The sequence below is a fragment of the Chroicocephalus ridibundus genome, chromosome 9 (assembly GCF_963924245.1).
Source record: "Chroicocephalus ridibundus chromosome 9, bChrRid1.1, whole genome shotgun sequence".
Classification (NCBI taxonomy): Eukaryota; Metazoa; Chordata; class Aves; order Charadriiformes; family Laridae; genus Chroicocephalus; species Chroicocephalus ridibundus.
The window spans coordinates 29928839-29943696 of NC_086292.1; the positions used below are offsets into that span (position 1 = coordinate 29928839).

Consider the following 14858-nt stretch of genomic DNA (forward strand, 5'->3'; position numbering starts at 1 on the left):
CAGCAATGGGTAAAGCGGTCTTCCTTAGTATGTAAATAACTTTGTTGTTTCAAAAAGTATTTTAGGAGAAAAGTAAAGGGTAAAACTCAGCTCTCTCTTTGTAAGTATGTTGAATTAGTCCGCAGCTTGTTATGTTAAATACCAGCTTTGATGATTTCTGTACGATAACTTGTTTGTTGCAGTCCCACTTTTGTATGACCTTTTGGCAGTGCTCACAATTTGTTTTCTTCTATGGAGCTTATTTGAACTTAGTCACATTTTTTCACATGTTAAAAAAACCCCAACAAAGTAAAAGTTCTTTTCCTTTTGGTTTACTTCAGACAAACAACTTGAATTTCTAGCCATCTTTATTATTGTATATATATTTATGATGCCTTTGTGTTACGTGTCTGTGTGCATATTTGTGTAGTAACAGAGATAGCTTTTGTAGTAAGCAAAGTTCAAGAAATGAATTTTGTGTTTATTCTGAAATAGTATTATCTGTGGTCAGATTTATCTTCTCTGTGAGTATATTCTATGGGACTGGTCCCAGCTTCCCTGCAAATCCTGTTTTGAGAAGGACACTTTAATTGGAGCAGATGGAAATTACTGCACATGATGCAAAGAATAATTGGGCGTGTTTTGTACGTCTGGAGCTTTCTGTGACTCGTGTTTTTGATTTTCTGTTCCTGCTGTTGCAAACCTGTTACCTCTTCCCGCCAGCCATAGGTCTAGGTCAATGGATGCTATTGTCGCTGGAACCAGCACTGAAAGGCTCTGTACAGAAGTGGTTCACAACATGACAGTAGAAATTTTTGGACAGGAATTTCACCTGCTCAGTTTTTCTTGCTCTGTACAAATGTCTCAGTCCTCTCCCTTCCCTGCATTAGCTCACAGGCGCTGCACAATAGCCTCTCACTAAAGCTGGCCCTGGTGTACTCTGAATTATTTTATACAGGTGTTTGTTTTCTTGAAGGTTGTGCTAGGAAAGAGACCCTATATACCCGACTTGCTTGTGTGATATAAGCTACAAAAAAAGAATATTACATATCTAAAGTATGAAATTAGCTGATATTCTGTGTAAGTTTTGTTATGCCTTCCTAGTATAGCTGTAATTTGTAGCAGGTTAATATCACAAGGAAAGCTCAGGCTTTGCAAGAATGCCTTGTCCAGTGCATGCTATTTGGATGTAAACCAAGTTTTGAATATGGAAGAATCTAATAGCCATACAGTGCATGACTTCTGATAAATACGGCTTTACTGTCTTGAATTTTTTAATGATTTAATTGATTTAATATAAATTTTTAGTTCTGCTTGGAATCCCAAGTTTAAGGAAATGAATGTGAATTGCTGAAAGGTTATTTTGTGATGTGCTTCCATTTATTTGCTTTTAATTCACCGAAGAAAAAGAGTATCAGTCTTATTTTTCTTTTTCTTCCCTTCTGATTTTTTTTAGGTCACTCTGCAGTGCAGTAAACGCTTACAGCCTCACCTGCAATAATTGCGCAGAAAACTGCACCTATGTTCTTTTTAGTAATAAGATCACTTTTCTAATGGACCTGTTGATACACCAGTTTACGGTATGTAAAATACCTGTTTTAATTTAGCAATTTTTATATGCCTCACAAATATATTAGAGTATTTAGAGTGTGAGAACACCAGGGAGATATAAGAGAATAAAGGCTCCAAAGAGTAAGATTCTTTTGTTGTATGTGTTTGGTATCTGTATCTGCTGTACTTACATACAAATGTCTATACTTCCTTCTGCTATGCTTTTACAAAAGCATACGTACCAGGAACTCTCTCATGAGTGGACAGCGTTCTATCTTTAACGTTTTCTGTGGTTTTCTTCTTTAATTCACCCTATAGTAATATTTTAAGTACAGAATATTACGAGTAGTCTATATGTGTTTTGTTCTTAATATCGGAAATGTACATCAGGTCAGTATGTTACTGTAGTTTGATTTGCTGAAGTGCTTAAATAGCAGGACTCTTCAACTGCGAAAGTTTTAATTTTCTAATGTTTCATTTAATTTGAAATGTCATTAAATATTTTATTTGAAAACTCATTTTTAATTCATAGTGACCTGCTCATCATAAGATATTTAGTCTTCGTTTTCTACTTATAAATTGTGTGTATGTATTTTCATGAGCCAAGCAGTTTGTTAATTGAAAAGTTATGTACATACTTTAAATAATTTAAATGACGCTGTTAGAATCAACAAGCCATAGGGCTGTTGATGAACACTTTAAAAAGATAGTCCGAAGGTCCTTGACACAAAGAAAACCCAAATGCAACCTGCGCGTTCTCCTCTAAGTAGCTGCCAGTTCATTGTTTTTCACTAGATCTTTCCAAGAGGATTCCAGGTATTAGATTTCAAATATACTTAGTGAAAGGTACATGTATTGTGCCGGGCCAGTCACAACACTGCTGGCTCTCTGCAGAGCCAGCCGGAGCACAGGCTCCGGCGGTAATTACACTAGAGATGAAATCCTTCAGCACTTTACAAGTGACAAGATTCGTTCCAATGCCAAACACCTTCCCTTTTCGCAGAGCGGCACTGTGCAAACGACCTGCGCTTTCCCAAAGAAATACAGAGGGTGTTTCTTAGGAAATGTTGGCCACCTAGAGATCAGAGATACTGCGTAAGAAAACTTCACTACACTTAGAGCTGTTTTCAGTCCCTTGCCAAATACTACCCTTGAATTGCAGCAAAAGTGTAATTAAAGCTTAATGCTTCCCATGATCCACAGTGGACTTTTCTTTCCTATGCATAAAGTCTCTTATGTTCTCTTCAGGCAAAATTGGCCCTTAAACTAGGATATCCTCGTAGCTCCATGAAGTACATATTTAAGTACAAAAAAATAAACAGTGTTGCTTTTCTAACCCTGATTTTTCAATCCTGAAAATATAATTAATCAGGTCAAGTTTGAATTTTTTACAAAAAAGAAACGGACAAATGGAGAACACGTTTTTTAATTGGATCAGGCTCTGAATACCAAAATATTAAAAGACACCCCTCCAAAGAATTTAACTCCCTGCAGTATTCCTAGTTTGGGGATCTGTATGATGCTGTCTTTGCCTGTGTCATGCGTATTCCCACTTACTGTTGGAAAATAAATCCCAAGTAATACCAGAAGTAATAAATGAGAACATGTATTTGCAAGGTTTTAAAAAATTGTTAAACGAGTATGCCAATATTTGCTGAATACAGGAACAGAAAGAATCCAGTTTTGAGAAACCTTTAAGTATGTTCTTACATACAGCAAGTATGAACCTTACTTCCGAACAATTTAATGTGGTTTTAGTTTTGTTTTTATTCATCAAAATCAAATGCAATTTCAACCTCACTTTTCTGAAAACTCAGAACTATACATTTTAAAAACAAAATTTAAAACAGTCTCTCCTCATTGGTGACAAAATGCTCATTTTTCTTTACATAGGTGTAACATTTTTCTCCTCAAAATATTACTTGAAGAATTATATAAAAAAAATAAATTTCTCCAATGAAAGTTTGGGTACCAATGGGAAATGGTAGAATAACAAATGTAGTGTGTTTCTTATTTTTTGTGACATCAAGCCTGCCCAAGTTAATTATTAAAAGTGACTTTCCTGTATCTCATACCCAAACAAACTGGTAGGAAACCTTCTGTAGACTTTACGTACCATTTTCCTTTCCAGAGCCTCCTTACAGCTCAGGCAGTGCCTAAGTCAGTGTCTGTTGAGGTCAGTAGTAGCCTGGCTCCTGCTTTCGGTGGTCAGTGGATCAAACCTTCCCATCTGCAGTCGTAGATCTTGTGTGCTCCTCTTGTAACTTCATTTATCTACAGACTGCTAGCTCTGCTCTTCTTTGGCTCCTGTACCTAGAGGATAGTTGTGAAATAATGAACACTTTTCTAATCGTATATTTTGGAAGGTTTCGTGCTGAAAGAAACAATCACATGGAGCTGTAAACATGTAAGGATACCTTTTTATTTTGCTTGGGGGTTTTTTTCTAGTCAAGTGACAGCTGTCATGTATTTTTCCGTGAAGGTATCTGAAAAAGCCATGTATATAAACCATACATATCTGTGCCTGCATTTGTAAATAATTTTATCTGTTTAGTAAACAGATTGGGGGTTTGGGTGTTTTTTTGGGTATGAAATCCTTTTATGATTTCATGATAAGAAAAGCATGACAGTTTGTTTTCCAACTATGTGTTCTCAGATAGATCAAAGGGTAATTTCAAAAAGCTTTTGAGGATAACAAGCTGGACAAGATCACCTTGCCCAGTAAAAACTCTTAGAAGGTTTTGTTCATTCATTGTGATCTTTTCCGTCGTGGTATACCTGCTGTCACCAGTTAAGCATAATGCAAATCAATACTCATTAAGAAGTAGATATTAAGACATTTTTGTTGTTATATTTCTTTGTTCACATAAATATGCAAAATTACATGGATTCTTTCGTGCTTCATTTTCAATTGCATGCAACATAGAATTGCAAATGACTAGCTTAAGGTAGTCACTGCTATGCACTTTATTTATTCATGTGCCTTATTGCTAATATCCTCCACATGCAATAAAAATTTTAAGCTGTTTTTCTTTCTGTTTAAGATTAATTGCCAAAGGCTAAAATCAGATTATTTTTTTTCCTTTGAGTAGATAATTTTAGGTAAACCTGCAACATATATGCTTGATTTCAGAATTGAAAAGCCAAAAAAAAAAAAGACAGAAAAGTCTTGCCCCTCTCTCCCCAGCAGTCTGACTTGCCAGAGTTGGTTGCCATTTATAGCTCTGGTTGAAATTTTGAAAAATTCAAACTGGATCACTATGATTTATTTTAAGGCAATCTTTAAATGCGTAGTATCTGAAAAATCTAAATAAAACATCATGAGTGAACATGAAAACATCTGAAATGAACGTTGCAATGTAAACGGAGATCAAATAAATGCAGAGATCAAAAGTGAGTTGCTCATTACATTTTTCTTCTCCGAAATACAGTGCTTAAATCTGGACTGCATTGTAAGTAAACGGCCTATGAAATTTTACTCATGAAGTGCAATCACTTTGATTGAGTTTAAGTTAATCTGTCTATCTAGTCACAGTGAAGTGATTTTTCTCCACTATTTCTTTACTGGCACGTACTGCCATTTAATTTGTGTGCTTCAAAATGACATTATACGTCCTATTGGAGTTGGTACTTTCTTAACCATTTGTAGTCAGTTTTTGAATCTTCCATACTGCAACAAGTAAGGCAGCTTCGTGTTTGTTTGCAGTGATTATGACAAGTGTAAAATCAAAGGCATGTCCGTGCTTGTCGGCTGTTGTGGTGCATTTTGAAATGACGTTCTGTCTCCATGGCCTTCAGCGCTTGTGGCACTGACACTGCCCCAGTCCCTCATAACGAGACGGGTGGGGGGCAGTTCTACCTTCCAGGTCACTGGGACATCTGAAAAAATCTGCTCTCCTTCTGGTTTCGATTCTAGTTGGAGACCTGAGGACCAGCATCTGGAAGTATCGAGGTTGGCAAAAAAGTTCCTCGGGTAGATGTCAGGCTCTGTGGATCGGGTCATTTTAATGCCATTCAGTCAGTGTTGGCAACGTAAAAAAAGCGCAAAAACTTTTTCTTCCTTTTTAATAATGTAACTTTTAAAAGACCAAAAACTTATATTTTGTCTGTTTGCTTCAGTAGGAAGCCAGTGTGTTAATCCTGTAGTAAATCTTGAAAGTAGAGCTGGGATCTGTAATAATGGGAGAAATAATGACTTACTGCAGTATAATAATGACTTACTAAAGTATTTAAGGGTAGGGAATTTAAAAAGTGGAACCTTCTGCACCATCTCAAGCCCATAGGCTTCCCAGGCCATTTCCATTTCTTTAGTTCACTAGTTACTATGTAGAAGGTCTGACACCTGATAGATACTATTTTGAAAGTATATGTTTTCCAGAGCCTTTTTGAAGCAAGCCCAATGACTTTCATGTGCAAGAAGCACAAAATCACCACTGTTAGCAGGAGAAGAATACAACATAAGTGACCAAAATACAGAAATTGGGTGCTTCAAAAGGTTTTCCGTTTAGGTTTAGCGGCTCTATATTTAACGTTTTTTACGGCTGTGAAGGATTATGCTTTTTACAAGACAAATGAAAACATAAATGAGTTTTCGATAATAAAGCTCTATGTTTCTAACTGGAAACTGTATTTTTTTTTTTGTTAGCACAAAAATAAAGTGCTGTGATATGCAGAGGTGGGTTTGGTGACATGAGTCAGAATGGAGTAACATTTTCAGCTACTTTAAATGTGTGCCTGAGTGCTTTACTGGATTGGGGCCATATTGTTCAGCATCTTGCAGGATTAAGTCCTAGATGCTGGGCAGAGCTGAAGAGCTTATGGCAGCTCTGCACAAGCAAGGGAATCCCTACACAAGGGGAATTCTCTGCTGAAGGGCTGAACATTTGTATGGAGACTCCACCAGAGCTGAGTCTGGTCATCAGTGTTCGGTTTCAAGAACTGATTTAAGAAAAATAGGAGTCTTGATTAGGCCCATAGGCAGTCATCATAAATGCTGAAATAGCCTTGAGATGTTGGATGTGTCAAATAATTGAACAACAGGTACATTTTTCCTGTTTTTCCTTTATGATTTAGAAATGTTTTATACCAATTACTTGACAAATCAGTTTAAGTGACTTGTAGATTTGTGTCAGTTAAACTGTTAAACCTATTAAGCCTCAGAAATAAAAACATGGAATGCTTTAACATTTACTCATCCAAAGCCCATGTTCAACAAACACAGTTTCTCTGAATATCATTAACTCCTTGTGTAATCAACACAAAGAAACCAGAGCTTGAAAGCTTTCATAATTACACCATTAAATCTTAAGATTTCCTACCCCCTTGCTTGATATAATAATCAACAAGCGAAGTAACACATCACTTCTGCAAGCACCCCAATTAATTTTGAACATAAATCTCAACACATTTTCACACTATCCCATTAATTACTTCTTCAGTAAAAGAGCTGATCTTTGTTCGTATAAATGGAAAATATTAAAGGTAGGAATTATGTTCAAATTTACCCAGTTTCTGTAAAACAGTATTTCCTTCTATCTCCTCTTTCACATACGCAGTATAAAACCCATATTTGTTCTCACTTTATATTAATACATGCACACTTTCTCCAAAAATCAAATGTGAAAAATCAGCTCTGGAATAAATGATTGTATTAAGAGTGCCAGATCTGTTTATTTTACAAATTGGAAAGAACAGTTTTAATTAAAGCGTGAACTTGTGTAGCGAAGGGCTATATACTTAGAAAATAGAGTTCTCGTGTGCATTCAACTAGAATACAAAAATAGACATTATCTGTTTATAGAACCGTTCACTACAGGAAATGGAAGGCTCTTCTGCAAAATATGATTAAATCTTTTAAGAAATAAGTTATATGTAATTTTTTTTCTTTGGTGAAAAAGCAGTGAGTAGCATTTGTTACCAATTTTTAAAACTTGGTGTTCCTAGTAGAAAGTCCACACATTTAAATTGATTTATACGTTGCAAAGCTTAATCCATCTATTTCGGTAGGCAATTAAAATCATTAGGCATGAATTATTTTAGTCAACAGAAGTTACTGGAGCAACATAATATTATTTTTCCTATTGAACTTGAATAAGCAGCTAAAGACGTCTCACTTGCTCACTTGGCTCGTCACCAGAAACAGACTATTACAATGAGTTTTAAGTACCAACACAAGGCTCAGAGCTAATGAATAATAAAGAAATGTGCATGTTGTTCTTTGTCACCAAGTGTTACCAAATCCCTCCTGATACCTATACAGGGAGGAGTGATTCTCTGTGGCCCCCCTTTCATGTAAATGGTTTTAACCTGGAATGAAAATAAAATTTCAGCCAATATTGATTATTAATTACAGTGTTGAAAGCCTCAAGCTGTTTCATCAAGTCGGCTCCACGGAGGTCTGTGGGTAGGGGGAGTCCAGCAGCGTTCAGCCCAGTGAATGTACGCGGGAGCCCCGAGTCTTGGTTGGTGCATCTGTCTGCCAGTATTCTGCCTGTAGAACTGCAGGACTTCCACACACATTTCACTCACTGTTTGATCATTATAGGGCACCATTTTCAGCTGATTTAAATTATCTTGGACTGCAAAAATGAAAAAAGAAAGTAAACTGAAAAATTTTTAAAAAAATATACTCTCCGTGAGAATATCCTTCCAGATCTGTGTCCTGCGTGTAGATTTGCCTTCAGATTTAGGTGTTGTACATCTCAACTTCAGTGTCTTTTTAAGGAGGGGGCTCTATTTTAATGATTTAGAAAAATGCAATTCCATTCCTCTGAGGTCTGTTGAGAGAGAACTGCAGGTTGTGTTTCAGACGTGACTGACAGGTGACTGACATCTGATGGACAAGTGCGATGGTCATCAGGTGATGTTTTGTATTGAGATGCTCAGGTCTTATTCATGGGACAGGTTTTTCCTGGTCTCCTTAATAGTTAAAATACGAAGGTATCTGTAAAAGCGCTCAGACTTTCCCAGTGCCTAATTTGAGATTTGTGGGTGGACAGCATTTCCCAATGCATCTTTTAGAACTGTATTATTCATGTCATCCTTTATGATGTTCCAGTATGGCAGGTCGTGCCCTAGAATTTGTGCAGTTTTTCTGTCTTCTCAGATAGTTCCTTCATTGTTTTTTGAGTTGGTCTGTTTGAGGGGTTTTTTTTGGAGGGGGGGCAGGGGTTAGATTCTTCACATCATATTTAGTCAGGATGGGGCGAGGTTATGTGCCTCTTTCCCTCCCTGGCAGAAATTTCTACTTCAGCGGCCGTTGATTTTTTACAAAATCAGGACTCTCTCTGTTTTTGTAGACTTTGGAAGATTTAGAAGTTCTCTTTCTATTTGAAAAAAGATGGATAAGAGAAATGTGAATCAAAGAAAGATTTGGAGCCGTGCCTTAAGGGTCTTCTTGCCTTTGAGGAGTACTTAGCTCTGTGAAATACTTAGCTACTTTGGGTTAGCTTCAGTAGTAAACTGCTCGACTGAGAAGTGGTTTTCCAAAGTCAAGTAGGGGAATACCATCCAACAGTAAATGCTATTCCTTCCACAGAAAATAGCTCTTTCTTCTGTATAACTGGACGCTTTGTGTATCCGAGACATTTAGTAGATCTTCATGGTAACATGTTGTAGTAGTCAATATGAACCATCTCAGTAGGTCATTTAAGTGAAGTCAAGTTTAAAAAATAATTAATTGTTTTTGCTAGTGACTCATCAAAAATCTTGTGTATGCATAAGGACAGCAGAATCATACTAATGAAATACTCTGCTGCTATAAGGCTTCCTTTAGTTCTCATGCACTAAGCGCTGTTTTGACTTGATTTATTCTGTTTCAGCTTGTATTATCTGCATAAGGGGTATAGACCTTTTCTTGTACCTGAAATGCTTTAATGTCCATCAGTACTGCTAGAATATGCTACTTTATTATTATTTTGATGTACTCATATGCAAATTTCTAGAGCTTTTCTACAAACCTCGTTTTATTTTTTTTTTACTGAATTCTGGTTGTTTTCTCTTTTTTTATTTTTTCTTTACTTAGGTTAGTGTTCCAGATGACCATAATGCTACTTCAGGCAGAAGTGCAAATAAGCAGGTATTTGAAGATTTAACAACAGGACTTCTGAGGATAACTGCTGTGATTTTCAGATGTCTAATCTCCAGGTTCCCAGATGGAAACAACCACTCTGCTGCACTGAAGATACTACAGGAAGTGAAAAGTAAATCCTCGCAAGTGGAAGCCTTCAACAGCAGAGTCCAAGACCTGATCAGGTTAAAAAAAAATAGTGAAACTTCTGTAAACTTCTTCACTACTGAGAAAGAAATTTGCAATGATTTAAGAAGGAACAAACTACTTTAACTCTTAACTTAGTAAGAGTAGTTTGTGTCCATAGTCAAGAAGACTTTTGAAACGCTGTATTCTCAAACAAAAATGTTCTTCAAAAATATGCAGATGCAGAAATACAGAAAACCATGTGTCTTTTAATTTTGGACTTGGTTTTTTTGTGTTCTTTCCATCACTTTCTTCTCCTAATTACCTAGGAGTCAGCTCCCATATTTTCAGGGACAGGGAACTGCTGGAGAGGGTGCAGCAGAGAGCTACCAAGATGATTAGGGGACTGGAACACCTCTCTTGTGAAGAAAGGCTGAGGGATTTGGGTCTTTTCAGTCTGGAAAAAAGACGACTGAGGGGGGGATCTTATAAATACTTAAAGGGTGGGTGTCAGGAGGATGGGGCCAGGCTCTTTTCAGTGGTGCCCAGCGACAGGACAAGAGGTAACAGGCACAAACTTGAGCATAGGAAGTTCCACCTAAACATGAGGAGGAACTTCTTTCCTGTGACGGTGTCAGAGCCCTGGCACAGGCTGCCCAGAGAGGTGGTGGAGTCTCTGTCTCTGGAGACATTCCAAACCCGCCTGGATGCATTCCTGTGTGTAACCTGCTCTGGGTGACCCTGCTCTGGCAGGGGGTTGGACTGGATGATCTCCAGGGGTCTCTTCCAACCCTATGATTCTATGATTATTTACTGTCAGTTCTCTACACTAACTGTGTATGCTCATCGCCAGCATGGTCCTGCATATCATAAATGCATTCATATAAGCTCACCGTAAAATACGTACTTCCTATTATAAACATTACCCAGTAATTCCTATAATCTGATTTCAGCTTTTATAATGCAGCTGTATTTTAATAGCCATCTTATTTTCTAAGTATGTTTCTTGAGCAAAATTTCAATCAAAATAACTTAGTGGTTTGTAACAGATTAAAAGAGAATACATTGTTTTGCTCATTTTTACTTGAAACTTGCTAATTCTCTGGTAAAAACACTTGAAGCTAGGTATATTAATATATATTTTTATATATTAATATATATAAAAGTAATATATATCCAACAATATATTAGACTTGGTAAAAGTGTATAGTTTCACTAGTAAAATATATAAATAATCATCAATACATCTTGAGCCTTCTGAAGAAATGAAATTCTGTTTGTATGTTAATGAAAATGTGTCACAGTGAGCATCTTCTGACTTCTCGAAGTCTGGTATGATGCTGATGGATACAAAAAAAAACAGCTGGAGGAGGAAAGCAAAACAAATAGTTGTCATAGATACCAGTGACCTCTAAAACTTTATTGTTCTCATGTAACCCACCTTCTCCCCAAACAGGTTTTGAAAGAGTGTGAAATTTCAGGCTGTTGTATTCTCTGCATTTATGAATGGGAGGGTGGGAGGTCTGCTTATTGATATTTGTGCTGAACGGACATCTGACACTGACTGGGCCAAGCACAGGCATACCCTTAAGATAAGAAGATACATGAGAATCCAACTAGGTCCCTCACCTGAGGCACTTTAGGGGATCTGGTTATAAATGGAGAATGAAAGACACGATGACAAGGTAATAGTGCAATTAGGAAAAAAAGAGAGAGGGCATTTTAAACTAGTCAAAAACAGACAAATTCTATTATTAATGAGAATCTTTCACCTCCAGGTGATTGTATCATATGTCCTTGAGGAGTTGATTAAATGAGAGTTTTAGGAAGATGGGGGAAGAAAGAGGAAAGGTGAAATCATTTTTTTTCTGTTGGGGGCTGCTAGACCTGATGCATAAACAACAATTATCTACCCACTCTCAGGGTATCAAAAGGGTAGCCAAATTATCAGAACTATGCTACCATGGGTAAAATGCCTTGGAGATGGAGGCAATAGATTAGAGAACTTTGACATTCCACTTGTCTGTATGCTCAATTCTTCAAGGAAAGGAGTGCTTCATGCATCTTCTCATTGTCTCCGGATGCCATTAAAGAATAGTTCTGGTCGACTGAAAACTCTCATCCATTTCTTCTCTGCCAAGAGAGCAGCCGCTTTGTATCCAGGTGCGGGTGTAAAGGAAGGGGGACAATGAACATGTTCTGCAGATGTCAGTCAGACTGTAGAGGGGTTCCCAGGGAAAAAGGAAGAGAATATTGACAAGAACGGTTGTGCCTTTTTGTGAGTAATCATCTATCAGTATTAGCTGTATTTTATTTAGTTTTCCCTCTTCCCTGCTGTTTCACCGAGAGATTTCTGGCACTCGGCATTTCTCTGTGAGCGTGATGTATCTAACACCCAGCTGTGTTCCTGCAATTATTCTGCTAATACGGGATATTCTGCTAATATCACCTGTATGATTGGGGGATTGCTTAGATCAAAATCTGCAAGAAACCTAATGCTGGTAACCTTTCCTGTTGCTAAATACAACAAACTTACCTGAGCAACGAGTGTGCAATTAATAACCTTCCTTCGTCTTTAAGTGTTTTTAACTGCTATACTTCAGCAGCTTTCAAAATCTTTCATACTTCAGGTAGACTTCTTGCTTTATATCCAGTGTATTTTTATTCTTAATTGCTTCTGAAAGCTTTGTGTCAGCAGGGTAAACTTGGCAGAAAGTCTAGCTTCTAGCCCCAAAGAGAGATTAGTCTTTGAGCAGCGACACTGTCTGAAAAGTGGAGAGGTTTTCTTCCTAATCTTAAAAATTCCTGTTTTTTCAAAATCAGACTGAGGGAATAGGTTTTTTTAATAAATACTTGTACACTTCCTGTGACAAGCCTTATCAAATCAGTATCATTTATTTACTAGAAACAGTACTTTTTAATAAAGTTCCATACTTAGTGAAGTCAGAGTGGTCTTGATATTATGGCAACATACAGCCGGTGGTGTTCCCATATCAAGGAGCTTCTCTAAGAGGCAATCTCTAACAAAGGGACTTGACAATAGCAGACAGAACAGCTGGCAGGATGGAGTACTACTAATAACAGGATGGTTTAGTGTAGACTACCAGTGTAAAAATGGTGAATCAGTTGATGGCGTCTGAAAGCAATTGGTTCCCCATGTCTATGAAATCAGGTGGAGGCACAGGATATAATAGCAGTTCTTCTCATTTTGACAAGAAGTTTCTCCCACTTGATAAGAGTGGAGGAAAGTACAAAGAAAATTAGAGGGTGATGAGAAGAAGGAGGTGGTTGCAGCAAGATATTTGTCTCCCCAAAGGAAGTTATTTCACAGAAGTCAGCAGAATGAACAGTTGGGCTGGAGTAAAGTCTGAGAAGCTGGATGTTTGTGGTAGAAAAAGGAAAGTATGCGAAGTTAGGTGATATCAGCAAAGTGACGTGGCAAAAAAAATTATCTGTGTGCATAGTTTAAGTGGAGTTAGTAATGATCAAAGTATGAGAGAACCTGGTGTGGACAGAGAGATGTTGGTACAGGGACAAACAGGAAATTTTTTGGCATGGATTTCCATGCTATTAGAAATTCGAAGAAGAAACTTCAGCAGCAGTGATCTGATGATCAGCAATGATGATCTACTCTGATAATAAAAAAAAAAAGAGGAGTTTTCAGTTTAAAAAAGAAAGTCACTGACGTGTTTTTCCTCTGTTGAGTTTTGGCTGAGCTCCTGAGAAGGCTTTCTGATCCTGATCCTTCTGTACTAATGGTAGAAGGTTGTTACCTGCACGTTCTATTAGTCTCTTAACCGTTGCGTATATTTTAAAAAGGAAAAAAACCCCGACAACTGGGCAGTAGTTGTTATGATATACATATTGCAATAAAACATTATCTGGGTAACGTCATTGTCGTCTTGAATTAGTGTGTTCTATGAAGTTTATCTCTTCATGCTAAAAAGAAATTGTGCTGTTGCAGAGCTATCAAGATTATTATAAATCATTTAACTATGGCAAAATTCCATTGTCCCTCTAGGAGTATGGTAAAATAAACATTTACAGTCATCTTTCTTGTGCAGTATAATACAAATTATCCTACAGCAGACAGATCTCTTAACAAAAACTACTGATAGTTAGAGAGAGCCAGATCTGAAGTTATTGTAATTTGAATTGTTTTGTTGAGGCAGCCTTTTGGAAAGAGTATTTAAGTAATCACAACCTGTATTTTGTATGGTTTGGTAGCAGAGAAGCAGAAATTACTTCCTTTGCAAAGTTACCAAAACTGGCATGGGACTATTTTTTTTAATACAGTTTTTCCTCTGTTTCTAGTTACGTGGTGAACATAGGATTGATAGACAAGCTGTGTTGCTGTTTCCTCTCCGTTCAAGGCCCTGTTGATGAGAATCCCAAAATAGCAACTTTTCTACAGAATGCCACAGCGGTGTTGCATGGAATATGTCAACTCTGTTTTGCTGTCAATGGAAGGTAGGTGCCCTTGGTCTGTCGTCTGTAATGTGTTCTTCAGGCAGCAGCTGTTGTAACCCTGTGCCAACACCGTGTTCACGGAAGCGAGCATTCTGATGAGGCTGTTAAACAGAACTGTTCTCAGTCACACAGGAATAACTGGTAAAGAAACAGGGCTCACCCTTGCACCGTTGAACTGTAATTAGTTGCCTGCACTGAGTCTTGATTCTTGTAAGTCATTTATCAGAATTGCAAACTTTATCTCCTTTACTCATTACAGAGAGGGTTTTATCACTACTAATTTTAAATGTCCGGTCCTAAGGACTTCAAGAGGTATTTTATTATCAACTAAAATCAACTCTTAATTGATTTGTCTCTGGAGCGGTCTTATTCTTTAATTCCCTGCTGTTAGTAAGGGAATTATATTTTCTGTAAAGTATTACTAGATTTGTCAGGGAATTTTCTAATGCAAAATGTTTGTTATCGTAACCTGAGCAGGGTTGTGGGGAGAGAGCATGAGGTATGTGTCTGCCAGCAAATCTGGACTTCTGTAATCTACAACTTAGGAGAGCCTGACACTGTCAGACTCAAAATTTCAGAGCTTTGGGGTGCATATACTAGAGCTTACTACTGTTAAAATGTTACACATTTCAGGAAAAGACAAAACCTGACAGAACTTTACAAT

The 14858-nt window shown here is 37.3% G+C and overlaps 1 protein-coding gene across 3 annotated transcripts in view; it reads left to right on the top strand.

The window, feature by feature from the left end:
* The window catches only part of SCAPER (S-phase cyclin A associated protein in the ER), a 163747-nt gene that overhangs the window by 113998 nt on the left and 34891 nt on the right, over positions 1-14858 (top strand). For all 3 annotated transcript variants that reach the window (XM_063346275.1, XM_063346276.1, XM_063346277.1), the window contains 3 exons: positions 1436-1559; positions 9554-9783; positions 14039-14194. In XM_063346275.1, coding sequence (XP_063202345.1) covers positions 1436-1559; positions 9554-9783; positions 14039-14194 — 510 coding nt within the window. The remainder of the gene's footprint in view (positions 1-1435; positions 1560-9553; positions 9784-14038; positions 14195-14858) is intronic.